We start from the raw sequence: 17789 nt of genomic DNA, 5'->3' as shown, positions 1-17789 counted from the left end.
TAAATTCAGTGGAATTATTTTAAAAGTTTCATTGTATCTGTGTATTTACATAAGTCTTCAGAGATTGTCTTTACTGTTTCTCACCCTCCTTTGAGTCACAAATGGACATTTTTGGCTTAGTTGACCACTCAGTCCATTTTGGAAAACATATGATGATTAGTGCACCCCTATCCTACCTCCATGCTCTTTGCTTCATGCCAGCACAGTGACCTTTTTCTGTCCTTGGAGCCAGGCACAGATGCTGCTTTCTCTCAATTTTCCACAAGCAGCAGAGGAAAGTACCCTAGCACAGGAAGATGCTCACTGCTGGCCACCTGAAGGTCACATTATGCTGCTTTTGCTTTGCTCCAGTAGATCAGTGAACCTGCCCCCATATGTGCCAGAAAGGATGACCCCAGCTCAGTGTAACTGTACCCTTCTAGCAGAATTTGCTGCTTCAAGAGGTCAGAAGAAATAGCATAGGATTGGAAAGATGCGGTTAGGTGTTCTTCTTCCCTCTTTGTTTTTAAATATTGGAGAGTAATTTGGAGCTGAGCTTGGCAAGGGGTGCAAAGACTAATAAGGGCTTTTGTAGCTCTGTCAGCCAGAAAGGAAGGACAGAGAAAGCACATCCCCCCTTATGAACACAACTAGCAAACTGGTAACAGCAGACAAGGAGAAAGCTGAAGTATTAAACAACTCTTTTGCCTCAGTCTTCACTGACAACCTCTCTTCCCACTTCTGTCAAGTGGATGGACCGTGAGATAGGGACTGCGGGAGTAAAGTCCCTCCTACAGTAAGAGAAGAGCAGGTTTGGGACCACATGAGGAACTCGAACCTAAGTCTATGGGCCCTGATGAGTTGCATCCCAGAGTCCTGAGGGAATTGTCTGATGTAGTTGCCATCTCCATCACATTTGAAACCACTCTGCATCATATTTGAAAAGTCATGGCAGCCGGGCAAAGTCACGGGTGACTGGAAAAAGGGAAACACCACACCCGTTTTCTTTAAAGGGTAGAAAGGAAGACTCTGGGAACTACCAACCTGTCAGCCTCACCTCTGTGCCTGGGAAGATCATGGAACAGATGCTCCTAGAAACTATGCTAAGGCACACAGAAGACATGGAGGTGATTTGAGACAGCCAGCATGGCTTCACCAAGGGCAAGTCCTGCTTAGCCAACCTAGTGGCCTGTGGTGGAGTGGCTACATCAGGGACAAGGGAAGGGCTACACATGTCACTTTTCTGGACTTCTATAAGGCCTTTGAGACACTCCCTCACAACATTGTTCTCTCTTAATTGGAGAGATGTGGGGTTGATGGATGGACTCATGGTGGATGAGGAATTGGTTAGATGGTCACATTCAGAGATGGTGTTCCTGAGGCATCTGTATTGCACCGGTACTGTCTAGTATCTTCATCAGTGATATAGACTAAGTGTACTCTCAGCAGATGACACCAAACTGAGTGGTGCAGTTGACGTGCCTGAGGGACAGGATGCCATCCAGGAGAATCTGGACAAGCTTGAGCGGTGGGCCCATGGGTTCAGTATGGATTGATGAGATTCAACAAGGCCAAGTGCAAGCTCCTGCACTTGTGTCCGGGAAACTGTGGGTATCAGTACAGGCTGGAGGATGAAGGGATTGAGAGCAGCTCTGCCAAGAAGGACATGGAAGTCCTGGTGGTTGGAAAGCTGGAAATGACCTGGCAGTGTGTGCTCACAACCCAGAAGACCGACTGTATCCTGAGCTGCATCAAAAGCAGCACGGACAGCAGGTCAAAGACGGTGATTCTGCCCTTCTACTCTGGCAAGACCCCACCTGGAGTACTGCATCCAGCTCTGGGGTCCCCAGCACAGGAAGGATGTGGACCTGTTAGAGTGGGTCCAGAGGAGGGACACAAAAACAGTCAGAGGGCTGGAGCGCCTCTCCTGTGAAGACAGGGTGACACAGTTGGAGTTGTTCAGCCTGGAAAAGGCTCCAGGGAGACATTTTGTGGCCTTTCAGTATTTAAAGGGGGCTTATAAGAAAGATGGGGACAGACTTTATAGTAGGGCAAGGGATAATGATTTTTGCATCTTCATAAGCCAGCAACCCAGGTCTTATATCCATGACCAGAGGAAAGGGGGTTTTTTGGGGTTTTGGTTTTTTTTTCTTTCAAAGGAACAGATGAATCAGAATAAAGTGCCGTTCACCTAAGCAAGACACAAGGCACAGCTACACAAGTTAGGGGGCAGGGAGAGGCCAGAAGATAGTAATGTATTTCCTTTTAGAGACAAACTGAAAAACAAACCGTTTCTCTTTGAGACAGAAGCAAGAATTCACTCTTCTGAAGTATGTGGAGAGTTAATTCATAGCCTTCCTGAAGGAGAGGGCAGGGTGAACAGGCTCAGCAAGGTCTTGAAGGAGTACAGAGGAGACTCTGGAAATGTATCAACAGCTTCACTGTGCTCATCTGACGGACGCACTTGCATATCAGTTAATACGTCTGCAATAGATAATGAGCCTGCAAAATGTTAACGTTATTTCCCAACCAAGGTACAGCTAATAACAGATATATTTCAAATATAATTATGAGACTAAAGCTGACTGATGGTAGTGATGTACATCCAAAGTAAAGGATTCTTTTCTTTCATATTACTTTAATTGACCAAGATGTTTCCAGTTATTTATTTATAACAGTGATATTTTAATAATGAAGCAGCAAGGCAGTAACTTAATTCTGAATACTCAGTTTTCTTTGGAAACTACAGACACAGATTTTGAAGCAAAATGTTATTGACTCTTTTCCACTACAGAGTACAAGTAGAATGCAACTGTGTAAAGGGGAGCCCTTCAGAAGCAGAGAGTTTTACCACAATGAGTTGTGAACCTGATACACCAAATCTGCCCAGGATAACTAATCGGACCAAAAATTCTCTTACTCTTCAATGGAAGGTAAGAATTGCTTCACAGCCTTTAAAATAAATATTTTAAACTCTTCAGAATTGTTGTGGATTTGTCAATAAAATATCAGTTCATTGAAATGGAAAATTTTCATCAAACATACTAATTTCAGTTACAGTTCTATGACTGGAAATAGATACACTGGGTTAAATGTGGCCTTCAGTAAGAAGAGAAGGATTCACAGAAAAGCAAGGAGCCTTTGCAAATAAAGTTACTGAGTTCCAGTCCCCTACTGTACTGTGGAACCAATTTCTTTCTCTACCATTGAACATGGCTTGTTTGTGCAAAGCAAATTAAGTAGCCTGAAAAGACTGAAATTTGAGCAGAACTGCAAATCTAGCTGCTCAGAAAAATACTGTAGCATTTTACACAGCTGCCTGAATACTTTTTCAAGATCTAAATTACAAAACAAAACCATAAACACAAAACAAGTGTTCAGTGGATAGAGACTGAACTAGGACTGTCTTGGCAAGTGAAACAATTGTATAAGGGGAGCATCATTTGCCTTCTGCTGTTCTTGTCATGGTTTGACCCCTACATACATTTTTTCCTTAAATGGTCTTGTTTCCAGTTAAGAGTTCTAATTTTCTTGTTTTCCTGTTGCAGGCATCTTGTGATAATGGTTCCAAAATCCACAGTTACCTTTTAGAATGGGATGAAGTAAGCAAGTGTTTTCTATTGTATTTTTAATTTCGTAGGGTTTTAAAGTAGTTGCATGTGACTGTGCACGTCAAGTTGTGTGAAAATTATGACTTCTGTTTAGAGGTGTGTGACAAATATGGAATTCCTGAAGCAATTATCAGAATATTGCTTAATTTTTTTCCTGGGGAATATAAAATAGTAGGATCTTAATTGTGTGATTCTGCCACTCTTAATAGTGGCTTTTTCACTTGTAGTCCAATATTGTGTTCGAGAGCTGACACTGAAGGATCATTTTCCAATGACAGTCTTTCTTCTGTACAAATGGGGTGGATGTGTTGTGCCTCTGCAAACATCTTGCAGTCCCTACCTGGACAGCTATCCTGAGATGGCAGAGCTGCAGAAGCTTCATGGCTTTTTTTGTTTCAGCCTTGTGGAACTGGGAAATGGAAAGGAAGGGGAAAAGCTGCTAATTTAATATACATACAAAATTTCATATGCTACTACCTCACTATATGGGAGATTTTTGAGTTATATTTCAAAAAATGAGTTTACTTCATATTTGTGTGTTACTATAATTGATGGATACATATATAATAGGATGAATAATGTGATTAATTTATTCCTTTTTAGGGAAAAGGAAATGGAGAGTTTTGCCAGTGTTATTATGGTCAACAGAAGCAGTATAGGATCACTAAACTATCACCAGCAATGGGGTACACCTTTAGGCTAGCAGCCAAAAATGACATGGGAGTGAGGTAAATATGCATACGTTCATTTGGGAAAAACATATGGTGGCATTTAAAGAAAAAAGTCTTTTGTCCAACTGGAATGAACTGAAATATAGAATATTTCAGTTGGAAGGGACCTACAGTGATCATCTAGTCCAATTGCTCAGTTAGTTCACAGCATGTGATTAGATTATTAATTTTTCAGATTACCTGTGCCCTACAAATCACTTGACCCTGCTTGAGCAGGGGAGGTTAGATGAGATGACCTCCAGAGATCCCTTCCAACCTCAGCTATTCTGTGATTCCCAGCATAGCGCATTTTGTTCAGGCCTGGCGTGGCTGTGTACTACAATTGCTATGTGTGTGCATACTTACCATATAGATGCTGCAAATTTCAGCCCCTCTTAGAAGCAGCATGTGCTGCTGCTGTGCTGACTGGGGAGTACCTCGTTACCATGCTCTCTGCTGCTCTTTGTTCCAGGCAGGTTTGGTATGGTGCCAGACCTAAGGTTAGTTCCTGAAGTTGGTGTAATAACAGTTTTCAAGGGCTTATCATCGCTCCTTAAATTTAGAGTTGTAGTGATGACAATATAAAGGGGTGTCAGTAACTCTTCTGGAGCAGGAATTAAGTCTGGCAGAACTCCCACTGCCACATGTCAGTGTTTCTGTTGTGCTTTGTGCTAGGTCCCCTTACTGGGATATTGTCCCTTTATCTAAGGTATCTGTTAGTCTCCCTGGGAAATAGACAGAATATGACATTACCATATCAATGAATTCTTTGGAAGTTCTAGAGCTTATTATAAATGCTTAGGATATGTGCTTCTTGCTTTTAATTACTACTTTTCAGAAGTTGGAGAGCATCAAACTTTGTTTTGAATTTTTGAATGAATGGCATGTGCCATGTGCTCTAGGACAACGCTGCTTAAGCAGAGAGGTTGGACCAGATGACCCACTGTGGTCCTTTCTAGCCTGACCCGTTCTGTGATTCTGTGACATTTGATTTCAGTAGAGGATATAAATAAGACCTTGAAAAAAAACCCCAACAATGTATTTTCAAGTTATGCTTGCACTACTGGGTGCATTAGTTCTTGGGAATGCTTCTTGATCATCAGGTGAAGTGGATTAATGTGGCTAACAGTCACACTACCGGGGCTCATCACCTCTAGAGCAGACTGCTGCTGTCCATGCTACCTAGAAGCACTTGGACCTTGAAGTCTTGTGTGGCATAAAAACAAGATTTCCCTAGCCATCAACCTAAAATTGCTATTTTGCATTTGTTTTTTTAATTCACTGTTTGAAATATTATGAAAATTGTGCTGCAGCTTATGAGAGTGGTGTTTTTATAGCATGAAATAGAGGATGTGTGTTTTGTGTCCTTGAAGCAACAGTGCCTGCTTGGACAGTTGAAGAACAGCATAAAGAGTAGGGAGCCAGAGCTGAAGTCATAACTCATGCTGGGCAGAAGAAATCTTCTGGAGACTATTAAGTGTGGGGAAAATGCAGCTGGCTCAGGAGATCTGAGGCATGTGTTGGGAGGCTTTGGAGAGTACTCAGGGAATGCACTGCATATAGTGCCTGTTCCCATGTCTTTGCTTAAGCACCTGCTTTGGGCCACTGTCACTGTCAGAAGACACTATAGTGGACTAGAACAACTGTTGGTGTGCTCTGACAGTCTTTTTTACATTACTGCCTTCTGGATGATGTTCCTGTAAGTAATTATGCTCTTTAGTCTCTCCTGGACTTCATCTTGATGAGATTTAGTTGGAACTGTTAAAAATAAAAACCGGGAGGGAGCTGGCAGTTAACCAGGGTCCAGTGTTCAGGCTCTCTTCCTGTTCCGCTTTTGCATCTGAGTGTAAATGTATCCTCTAGGAATAGCTGCACATATTACAAATTCCTCCAGTGTAAGCTTTGAAGACACTGATCAGTTAAGTACCCTTCTTAAACTAATCATGCTGAATAGATTTTTAAATCAGTATTTCTTAGCCTTATGAAGATGTGCTTTATTGTCTTCATGGTATTATTTAATTAGGAAGTCTCTTGGAATAATGTTTATTAGTGTAGAGTGCCTGTTTATTCCTTATAAAGAATGTTGAGAACATTAGGCATCTGGAGACAGAATTTTGTCTAAATAATTTTACCAACAAGAACAGATATTTTATCTTTGAGTTACTCATTTTTAAATTTAATTCTAACCTCACATGAAACAATGGCTAAAGAATACTTGAAAAATAAAATCTATTTTAAAAAATGGATAGTATTGTTGTACTTCTGAGGAAATTGTTTAATAGTCATTCAAGTGTGGATATCGCTGGAACTCTTTGTTTGTTTCAGTGTGTTTCGAAGTGGTTCAATCAAGTAAAGAGATTAAATCTTTTTAAGATGTAGGATCTTTTACCTTATATCTGCATGTAAGATATAACTCCAATAGTTTGTTGTGAATAGAGATAGATATAATATTTATATCAAGCCTCTCTTAATGCTTTCTCTAGACTATCTGTAAAATTGGACCTTTGTTTAGGTTAATGTTAGTTAATGTATTGTAGGTATCAAACCATCTCTATTTCAGAGATTTTCTTGCTTGTGATTTCTTACAAGGAAAAAAGTTATTTTTCCCACAAATTTAAAAAGTTTTCTCGTTTTGCACTTTTTCACTTCTTGCTTGACAGTATTTGACAGTCTGCATGTCCACACAGGCGATATGTCAACTTTGTGTGCTATCAACACTCTTGATAATGTGTTGTCTGTAAGATTTTTTTAAACACCAAAAGTACTTTAATGCAGACGAAAATTTACAGTGTGTGCGTTATTATAATGTAGGTTGAGTAAGAGGTATCTTTATATTGAGGTTCTTCAGGCAAGTCAGGTTCCAACAGGAGCTATTTAACTGGTACAGCTGTTTGAGCCGTATAGAGGATTTCATTTTCAGGGCCTCCTGATGCTCACTTAGGTAATCCCTAGCTTTCAGATTAAAATTACACATTTGTAGTTTAATTGTAACATTGGTTTCATATAGTTAAAAAACCTAGATTAGCTTTAGGCCTGTGAATGTTTCTTCAGATCTCTCGTAGAAGCAGCAAATGCCACCTGAGAACAGATGGGTTCTTTTTAGTATAGCTGGATATGTTAGACCATCTGTGCAAGCACAGTACCTGTTTAATGACTTTTGCATCCCTCTGTTTCACATGAGGTCTTTTTATATAAATTGTTTGTGTTTTCACCACAAGGTGTATCTAATTGTCATCAGATAAGGTTAACAGTTGTGTTAGAAGATTCACTGGTATGCACTCTACTTCATTTGTTCTGCAATAAGATTTTCATATTATCAACTCTTAAAGTAGCTTAACATTGAATGGGACTATTACTCTATTTTTCTAAATCACTAGAGAAACTAGTACTTCAAAGTAATCTTGGAACACATAAGCAAAATTTGTTTTGAGGTCTTCCCATATACTCTTTCATGCCTTCATGTTTTCATTTTGAATAGGAAGGACTCTGTGGTATTAGTATATTATTGCAGATAGAGCTCTACTGTTTTAGAATACTGAGTTAATATGAAAAAGTAAAACATTTTGGTTAGCAAAACATTGAAAATCTTTCAATTATGAATATGTTACCCTTGTTCAGATGCTTTGTTACTGACAGACTCATGGGCAAGTTAAGTCATCTGCATGTACCGGCTTGGAATTTCCCATTGGGCTTATGTACAAGTAACTGTCATAACTGTAAGAATTTTGTTTTTCTAGAAATAATTATTGTGTTTAGTTAGTTTACATACTGTCTGTTTTAAACAGTGATTTTAGTGAAGAAGTCCTGTATCATACCTCAGGCACTGCCCCAACCACACCAGCAAGTCCTTTGCTGATTAATGCTGGAGTTACTTGGTTATCCCTTCAGTGGACAAAACCCTCAGGAACACCATCAGATGAAGGAATCTCATATATATTAGAGATGGAGGATGAGAACTCAGTAAGTTTAGAATACTTATTCTCAATAAGAAAAGAGACTTAAATGTGTGTGTTTGATACATTATTGTACTAAGTGTAATAATTATTACTTTTGATAGAATATTCTGCAAGGAACTGTATTCTCTGAAATTAAGCTAACGACTTGCCATTGTTGTGACCAAACCACATAGCTTTCTTCTTTTTATTGTGTTTAGTGTTATTAAGCCTAATTCCTCCAAAGACATTTAAATTACTTCTAGCTTAGTGAATTTGTGTGTGAAAGTTAAGCCTTATAAGAGCTGGATCAAACTAATTGCATCATGAAGTGTGGTCCCTCTAGATGTCATTTCAGCCTAACTATCTTTGTTTTAAAATTAATACTGTTCTACCCTTTAAAAATGTTAGATATAATTTGTGATGATCCTGTGTATGTTTCTCTTACTGTTCTTTTCTCCTCTTCTGATTGGAAAATGGATAATGAATTTGCTCCTCTCAAAAAAAAAAATTTGTGTTTACACAATGAAGGTGCACTCGTTGCTTTGTCAGAAAGCATAACAATTACAGTTTGAAACAGTAATTATTTGTATGACGTATGTTACATCCTCTGGTCTGCAAAGATGTTTCAAATGATCCTATTTAATTCTGCAGGGATATGGTTTCAAGCCAAAATATGATGGTGACGATCTTACCTACACAGTGAAGAATTTGAGGCGCAGTACAAAATATAAATTTAGGGTAAGATTTTTTCATGTGTTTGAGTGGGTTTTTTGTACCAGAGTAGCTTGAGATTGACTCAGAACTGGAGAGCGCCTTTTCTAAGGAAAACTGAATTCGATGCCAGTTTCTTACAATTTCAGTCTCTTAAAACTATCGTCTGAACACCTGCTTCATTAATTGTCTCTGTAGAAGGAACGAGAACCTCTGTAAGGGCACAATTGCAGATACCTTGAAATTCCAGGTCACAAGTCCATGTTCTTGACCAGTTCGGGGTTTTATTTGGCTTTTGTATTTCATATACATGGGTAGTATTACTTAGTGTGGCTATGAGGTTCTTTGATAGACTCTAAACATACCTAAACACAGTTGAGATCATAAAAAAAAATTGTTAGCAAATCATTGATATTACGATGGTGTGAGCCCATTCTAACAAGTCTTGAGGGCTGAACTTGTTAGCTTAGGTTAGTCTGGCCTTGGATGTGGTTAAAAGCTAAAAAGAAGCATGTGGCCATGGGAAGGTGACCAAATAGCCATCAAAGACTACAAGAACCTTTTTAAGACATGCAGAGTTGCAGTTGGGAAGGCTGAGGATCAGTTAGAACTGAAATTGGCCTGAGGTGTCAAGAACAACAAAAAAGGGTTCTTCAGATATGTGAGCAGTAAGCAGAAGCACAGGGAAGGCATACAAAGGCCCATTGCTAAACAGGACTGGGAAGCAAGTTACTAATAATGCAAATAAAGCAGAGGTTCTCAATACCTTCTTTGCCTCTGCCTTTACTGTCATAACTGGATCCCAGATCACAGAACCAGGTAGCTGTGACAAGACTGAGCTTTGGTCTCTTGGAAGGGCTCAGTCCTCTCCTGGATGTTAAGAGAAGTGGCTGACATTGCTGCAAGATCACTATTTGATCAGATGTCCCTGGTGACTGGAAAAGGGCAAATGGGAAGAGGGCATCTACAAGAAGGGCCCAAAAGAGGACCCAGGGAACTACAAGCCCATTAGTCTTACTTCAGTCCCTGGAAAAGTAATGGAAGAATCCTCCTACAGACCAAAAGTAATGGAAGAATCCTCTTACAAGCCAAATGAAGCAGGTGATTGGGAAAAACGTACACCAAAAGTAAATCGTGCCTGACTAGCCTGATCACATCCTACATCAAAGCAACACTTTCAGTTGTCCCAAAGAGATCAGTGGATTTTCTTTACGTAAACTTCAACAAAGCATTCAACAGATTCCCACAGCCTTCTCCCTGGACAAAGTGGCAAGATACAAACTGGATAGATAGTCCATGAGATGAGTAGAAAACTGGCCCCACTCAGAGGGTGGTGATCAGTGGTTTTTACTCAGGCTGGCAGCCTGTCTGAAGTATGAGCTCCTAGGGATCAATATGAGGCCCCACGCTGTTCATTTTCACAACTGATCTTGACAATGGGATTGAAAGCATCCTCACCAAGTTTGCTGGTGATACTAAACTCAGTGGTCAGATGAATACATCAGAAGGAAAAGCCATCTTACAAAGAGACCTGGGCAGGCTAGAAGAGTGAGGTAGAAAAACAGTATGAAATTAAACAGAGACAAGTGCAAAGTTCTGCACTTGGGTCAGAATAACCAATGAGCCCAGTATATGCTAGGAACAGCCTTGCTGAAAGGGACCTTCAGGCAAACTGGATCCTGGTCTGACTCTGCAGGGGCATTACTAGCAGAGATAAGAGCTAAGATCATCCCACTGTATTCAGCTCTTGTTAGATCACACCTGGGGAACTATGTCCAGTTCTGATTCCCACAATCCACAAAAGACTGACAGACTGGAGATGGTCCAAAGGACACAAAAATTATCATAGGGCTGGACAACCTGCCCTATAATGAAAGTCTAAAGAAATTAGATATTTTCTGCCTGGAGAAGTCTCAGAGGGGCCTCATCACAGTTTGCCAGTACGTAAGGGTTGGCTGCAAAGAGGAGGGAGGTTCTCCCTTCAGAAGGAGCCACCTGGATTGAACAAGGGGCAATAGTTGCAAGTTGCATCAGGAGAGGTTTCATCTTTATAAGAAAGAAATTTTTCACAGTGCGGTCAAGTAATCACTGGAACAACCTCCCCAGGAATGTGGTGGAGTCCCCATCAGTGGATGCTCTCAAGATATGACTGGACAGGGTGCTAGATAACCTCATCTAGACTCACTTTTCCCTGAAGGGTTGGACCAAATAATCTTTCAGCTTCCTTCCAACCTGGGCTAGTCTATGTTCTTTGTCACTCTTCAACAGTTGCTCTTGGAACAAGGCTAAAGACACGTCCCACAGTATGAATCACAGAATCATTTAGGTTGGAAAAGACCTTTTAAGATCATCAAGTCCAGCTGTTAACCCAACACTAAACCATGTGCCTAAGCACCAAATCTACACATCTCTGAAATACCTCCAGGGATGGTGACTCAGTCACTTCCCTGGGCAGCCTGTGCCAGTGCTGGACCACCCTTCCCGTGAAGGAATTTTTCCTGACCTTCAGTTTAAACTTCCCCTGAGGCAACTTGAGGCACAGTCAGAATAACCTCAACTCTGCCTACAAAGGAAAAATGTTGGAAGCTGTTGTCATACATAACACCTAAAATACTATTTCTTGAGGAAGAATTGGGAACCGTTGAAGAATAGTTTCTCTTTGCAATACGAAGGGTAACAGTTTAAGGGTTGGTTGGTTTGGTTTGAGTTAACACTAAAGCACACAAGTACTCCTTTTCAGATGATATTTTGCACTTTTGAACATGATATTGTTGGGGGTTTTACCTAACTTAATATTTAAATAATTTAAAATACACAGTATGTTCCTAGCACTATTATGGCCACACATGAATAGCTAATTACCTTGAAACTAGCTTTTGCAGGACTTGGTCACAGTCTTCCTTTGAAAGTAATCTTTCATGTTAAGCATACTAATTACTAGTAAATGTATAGTTACTTATATGTTCTAAGTTTCTCATTAAAATAAAAAAATCAATGTTTATTCCCTATTCTTATTAGCAAAACAGTAAACAGAAGTCTCTGTTCGCTCATTCACAGGGCATAAAGGAGAAACAAATGTTGTGTTAATCAGGTCTTTAATTTTTATTATACAGGGAAAGACTTAATTAGTAGTAATATTCCTTAAGGCTTTTGAAAGAAGCTTTATAACCATTTGAAACCTTATTATAATAGGTAAATGCTAACTGCCTGTTTAACTTCATTTGTAAGGGCACAAAGACAAGGAGATGATTATTAATCTTGTAAACTGTATCAGGAGACTTACTGTCTGAGAGACATGTTAGCTCACATTTCCTTTTCTCAGTCTGTACTAACATCACTGCTCTTATTTTGATTCTTCTCATTTTTAAAACAAGTATAAAAGCCAAAAAAACTTTTTTTTTTTTTTTTAGGTTGTTTAGCTTTTTGCTAAACTAAACTAAAAAGTTAAGAATAGCAGGAATTTCATTTCCTGGAATCACAGAAAAGTCTAGGTTGGAAAGGAGTTTTGGCAATCATCTGGGTTAAATTTTTGGAGAAAACAGGGCCTTAGGTTAGGCAATTCAAGCCTGTCTCAGCTCTGTTGAGCTGAGATTTCAGTATTTCTGGCAATGGAGATTCGCCCATTTCCCTGGGCAGTCTGTTTTAATGGTGATTACTTTCTTTTCTTAAATCCATCTAGAATTTTCCCTAACCCATTTTGTGTCTACTGACTCTTGTCCTGTCAGTATTTTTTGAAGGCAATATCTTCATCTCTTCTGTAACTATCCTTTCGCTGTTGAAAGGCTGTGATTAGATCCTTCTCAATTAAATTTCTTTTTTCTTAGGCAGAATAAAACTACTTTTTTTCCTGTGTCAAATTCTTCAATCCTCTAATCATCATGCTGGTTCTCTTCTAAACTCTCCAGTTTCTCAGTGTCTCTTGAACTGAAAGGACCAAAACCAGACACAGTATTCCAAGCATGGCTTGAGAAGTGCTGAGTAAAGAGGCATAATCACATCCCTTGCTCTTCTGCCTAAATTCTTGCTGATGCAGCCCCTGAAACAATTTGGGTTTGCTACTGCAAAGATGCCTTGCTGATTCATTTGGCTTACTCCCACCCAAGGTCCTTCTCAGCAGAGCTGAAAAAAAGAAAAGCTGGCTAGCCAGTCAGACCACAGACTGTACTGGTGCTGGGTTATTCCATCTCAGGTGCAAAATTATTTTTGTCCAAAGCTCATACAGTTCTTGTTGATGCAGTCTTTCAGCCTGTCAAAGTCTGCACGGTGGCTCTTCCCTCCCATCTCTGTCTTCTCCTAGTTTGGTGCCATATGCAAACCTAGGAGCATCACTCACTTCTGTCATCCAGAGCACTTCTAAAGATTTGAATAGAATCTGACATTGGATCAGCTGCTGAGGAAATCCCCTCTTAAGCAGCTGCTAATTTGCCTTCAAACCATTAACCAGCACCTTTTGAGCCAGGCATTCTGTCAGGTGTTCTACACCCATCTTGTGGTCCATTTGTTCTGTCTGTGTTTTACCAGCTTGTCTACATGGATGCTTTGGGAGATCATATCAAACTAAAATTAGGGTAGATGATGTCCACAACTCTCCCCCCTCTGCTGAGCAAATTGTTTCATTGTGCAAGGCACTCAGGTTGGTTGAATGTGATTTACCCTTGATAAATCTAATTACTTTCTTGTCCTTCACATGCCTGTAGTAACTTTCACAACTTTTGCCATCATTTTCCTTGGGACTGAAGAGTTTATATCCCACTTGCTGTTGTTAGTACAACTTACCCATATAAACCCTTTTTTATCTCTGAATGTGTTTCTGTAAAAGAAGGTACTATACTAGTGTGAGATTTTTTTAAGGTTTGGGGTTTTTTCCTAGGAATTTGCATGCATTTTTATTTTCAGTGTAGTAATTGTCTAACTATGAGACTAAATAACTTCTTGTGATAATTTAATATGTATCTATCTGTCTAAATACACATCTAAATTAAATTGTCCCTACAATAAACAGTGAATAGGATACCAGTGTGTTTATAGTATTTTATATATATTTGCAGGTAATTGCATACAACTCAGAGGGGAAAAGCAGTCCAAGTGAAACAGTGGAATACCTTACTTGTCCAGACAAACCTGGAGTACCTTCAAAACCCACGGTGAAAGGAAAAATTCATGCACAGAGTTTTAAAATAATCTGGGGTAAGAATGTTGTCCAACTCTGTTTACAGTATGTCTTCTATATTTTATATATATAAAATATTTTATATATATTTGTATATAGAAGGCGAGGTTTTACTTCAGTAACACTTCAGTCAACTGAGCCATTACAATCCATTTTCATGGAATTATGAAAAATACTGATTCAAAATTGTAAGGCATTATAAGTAATTATGTGGGGAAAATGATATACTAATTGTAATAGGGACTGTTATTGCAGGGGACTGCAATAATTAAAAAAAAAAAGTGTTAATTGGTGCATTAAGAAGTTCTGTTTCTCCAGCACAAAAAGTGGATGACATTCTGGGTTTTTATTGAAAGAGAAGATCAAAGTTCAACACATCTTTTCAAAGTGTTTAATTTTGATGGATAGGTGCTTTATTTGGTAAGGATCTTGAGAAACTTTTCCTTAGGCTCAGGGGTTTTTGGCCTTACACTGTAAAATAGGAGAAGGTTAAACAGTACTGTGTGATGCAGTACTTTAGCAGAAAATCAGTTTAAAAGTTTATTTATTGTCACTTCTTACCTATTTTCATTTAATAGTGTGTTTAATTCTTTAATATAATAATAAGAAAGTTACTTGTAGAGTATAAGTAGTACTCAGGAGGTCCAGTCTTGCATCTTTCCAGACTGCTTTTCTACATCAGAATCTGATACTTTTATCTTTTATGGATGATACAATGTATGAAGTTATTACAAATACCTGGTTTGTAAATCAAAAGCTACCTAAAATGTCTATTTATATATAAAAACCTTTAATAGTCATTATGTTGAACAATAATACTCTTTTTATGTGATAATTAATCTGATAACTTTATCTTTCATTTGGACTAATTTGATACCTTCCAACCAAACAAGTGCTAAGGGCCATATAATAAGTCTCATTTTATTTAGCAGGTGTGATATGAAATGTAACCCTTGCCTAAGAGCCAACATCATTTCATCCAGCATGTACATAATGTGATGTTTTGTCAGGAGTACCCTTCTGTGTTGAAGTATCATGCTGTCTTCATATTTGTTCAAAATGTTGTTTTTCCACATTATTTTAATTTTACTTATTTTAAGTCATCTTTGAAAAACACTATTAGGATTATATGTCAAAGAAAGGTCTGTAGGTTCATATCTTGTACATGAATATTGTACCAGGGAGGATAGTGCACTCAATTTCTAGTGATGTATTAGAAGTTTAAGAGATAAATTTTCAGTGTAGAACTCCTGACTTCTGATCCCAAAATATTTAGGGTTTTGAAATTCTGTCTTTAAATAATTTTGAAATATTCTTATCTACAAATCAGAATGATAATCTTTTCCTGTCTGCAGTCCAAATTACAGGGCCATTAGGGTCTGAGTCCCTGAATCCATAATCAGGCTGCCTTCTGCAGCACTTGAGACTGAAATGTTTGCTGTGGCATCTCCCAGGTGCCATTCACTTGTCACTCTTCATCTGCAGAGTAAACAGTAGGGTTGTGAGCTGTCAGCTTGGCATAGCAGAGACTTGGAGAGATTTGCCACTGCCCTGAGCCTAGGATGCTGTCTGTGTAAATAAGCACCCATCTCCAGTTGGCTGTTGATTTTTGCCTTTTGTAAATCCTTCCCAAAAGCTACAAAACCATTTAATTTATCTTGCTTAGTTGGAATATTGCTGGTTTTTATAGATCCACCAAAAGACAGTGGAGGAGCAGCAATAAATACATACGTTGTGGAAATGTCTGAAGGCTTAAATGGTAAGTATTAGGAGCATATGTTGGCATTCAGCTGTGGGTTTTTTCCTGTCTGTGTGTGCCTGTGAGAAGAACAAAATGTGTATTATGACATGAAAAGGTATTGCCAGGGACTGCCATCAAAAAAAATAGAGGCATATTGATGCTTATGTACAAGTTCCTTTTCTCTGGTTTAGAAAGAAGATGCCACAAAATTCTGTGTCAAAAAAGATGCTTCTTGTTTAACTTATTAATTAAGTGTATTCTCTTTTGGAAACACAATGGGAAATTTTAGACATTTCAGGGCAAGAAGACAGGGACATGTAGCTTTGTATGACAGATGAAAGAAAAACTAGTGCTCTATTTGTCACTATTAAAGGAGAACAATGAGGCAGCTGGGATAACTATTTTTGCTATTTGCTGTTCTGTCCTTCCATACAGAAAGGAAATTAACAGTATTTCTGAACTGGACATAAAGCCATCTTGCATATTTAAAAATCTAGACCTCGTATGTAACCTTTTTAAGTTCAAGAACAGAGTTACATTGAGAATGAAAGTTTATACTTCTCCAGTGCTGTGTCAGATTGAGACGAAGCACTGTCCTCAGATGTGATGGGAGCACTCTCAGGGCTCTCACCTGTGGTTCTTTTGATACTTATTCTATCCTTTCCTTACTCCATCACGTGTCCACACTAAGTCACTTTTGGAATGATGCATCCAAGCCTTTTGTGCAGATTTAGTGAGCTAAATGTAGTGTATTACCTTTTGTTCTCAGTCTTCTGAATTCTGTGATGTATTGAGTTGTTGGAGACTTAATTAAAAGTCCCAGGTTCCCTGCTTAATCTCTTAAAAGAGAGAGAGAGTGCAAAAGAGTTTCTGATTTAAGAATAGCAAATGAAATCAGTATTTCAGATGCTGCTGGGCCATTAAGAAATACAGGAACAAACTTTATCAGTTGTAAACTGTAGTTACAGCCTGCAAAATGATGTTATAATTAGAAGTTTCTTTTCCATGGAAAACAGTGCTTTTGTATCTTTCCCATTTACTCAGTTATGATGTTGAATGTGTTTGCTGGCCCAGTAATAATTATTTCATTAAAAATAAATTCTCTTCTAGTTAAGGTGAATACCAAAGGAAGCTATTTTACTTCAACAGATTTACCTAGGAAACTCTTTATGAAATTATTGGATCTTCCAGGAAACTCAAAGCAAGTCTTAATTTCTTTTCCTATAAACATCAGGCACACATTTATTTAGTGAAGTTCAGATACCTGCTGTGGCTGGTACTGAAGTGGGGCAAATTACACCTTGGTTCACTGCACACTTATTTCTAATTTCAGGAAACAAATGGGACACAATATACAGCGGAGCTGCTAGGGAACATGTGTGTGACCGGCTAAATCCTGGCTCTTCCTATCGGTTACGCGTATATTGCGTTGGAGAAGGAGGACAAAGCACGGTAATAGGAGCTAATGTTTTTATTAAATAAAATTTCTCTCTCTTTAAGAAAATCTGGTCCAGTAGATAGATTTAAGCAAATATTGTGCAGAAGTGTCTAACAAAATAGCCATAATTAGAACCTCAAAGAAGTTCCAGTACTGATGCCCAGTATTTCAAATTTCTGCTCATTTCTTAAAGAAATAAAGGTGAATATTCTTTTCTGATACTGTATTTGGTTTAACATGATTTTTCGTATTTACAGAAATATACTATGTCTTTTCCTCTGTGATACATTAATAGAATGTCATTTATTAAGGCCTAACCCAATGTAGCAGTGTAAGCAGGGCACTGGAACAGGCTGCCCAGGGAAGTGGTCACAGTACCAATTATGACAGAGTTCAGGAAGCATTTGGACAATGCTCTCTCACATGGTGTGGATCTTGGGGTTGTCCTGTGCAGGGCCAAGAGTTGGCCTTCAATGATCCTTGTGTATCCCGTC

General features: G+C 38.8%; 1 protein-coding gene across 9 annotated transcripts in view; it reads left to right on the top strand.

The window, feature by feature from the left end:
* The window catches only part of FNDC3A (fibronectin type III domain containing 3A), a 117542-nt gene that overhangs the window by 84804 nt on the left and 14949 nt on the right, over positions 1-17789 (top strand). For all 9 annotated transcript variants that reach the window (XM_027648729.1, XM_027648788.1, XM_027648781.1 and 6 more), the window contains 8 exons: positions 2774-2912; positions 3528-3581; positions 4194-4318; positions 8086-8260; positions 8887-8973; positions 13995-14133; positions 15807-15875; positions 17191-17309. In XM_027648729.1, the coding sequence (XP_027504530.1) occupies positions 2774-2912; positions 3528-3581; positions 4194-4318; positions 8086-8260; positions 8887-8973; positions 13995-14133; positions 15807-15875; positions 17191-17309 (907 nt within the window). The remainder of the gene's footprint in view (positions 1-2773; positions 2913-3527; positions 3582-4193; positions 4319-8085; positions 8261-8886; positions 8974-13994; positions 14134-15806; positions 15876-17190; positions 17310-17789) is intronic.

The sequence above is a fragment of the Corapipo altera genome, unplaced genomic scaffold, assembly GCF_003945725.1.
Source record: "Corapipo altera isolate COAL_440 unplaced genomic scaffold, ASM394572v1 0, whole genome shotgun sequence".
NCBI classification, from domain to species: domain Eukaryota; kingdom Metazoa; phylum Chordata; class Aves; order Passeriformes; family Pipridae; genus Corapipo; species Corapipo altera.
This window is presented reverse-complemented; position numbering and strand designations above follow the sequence as displayed.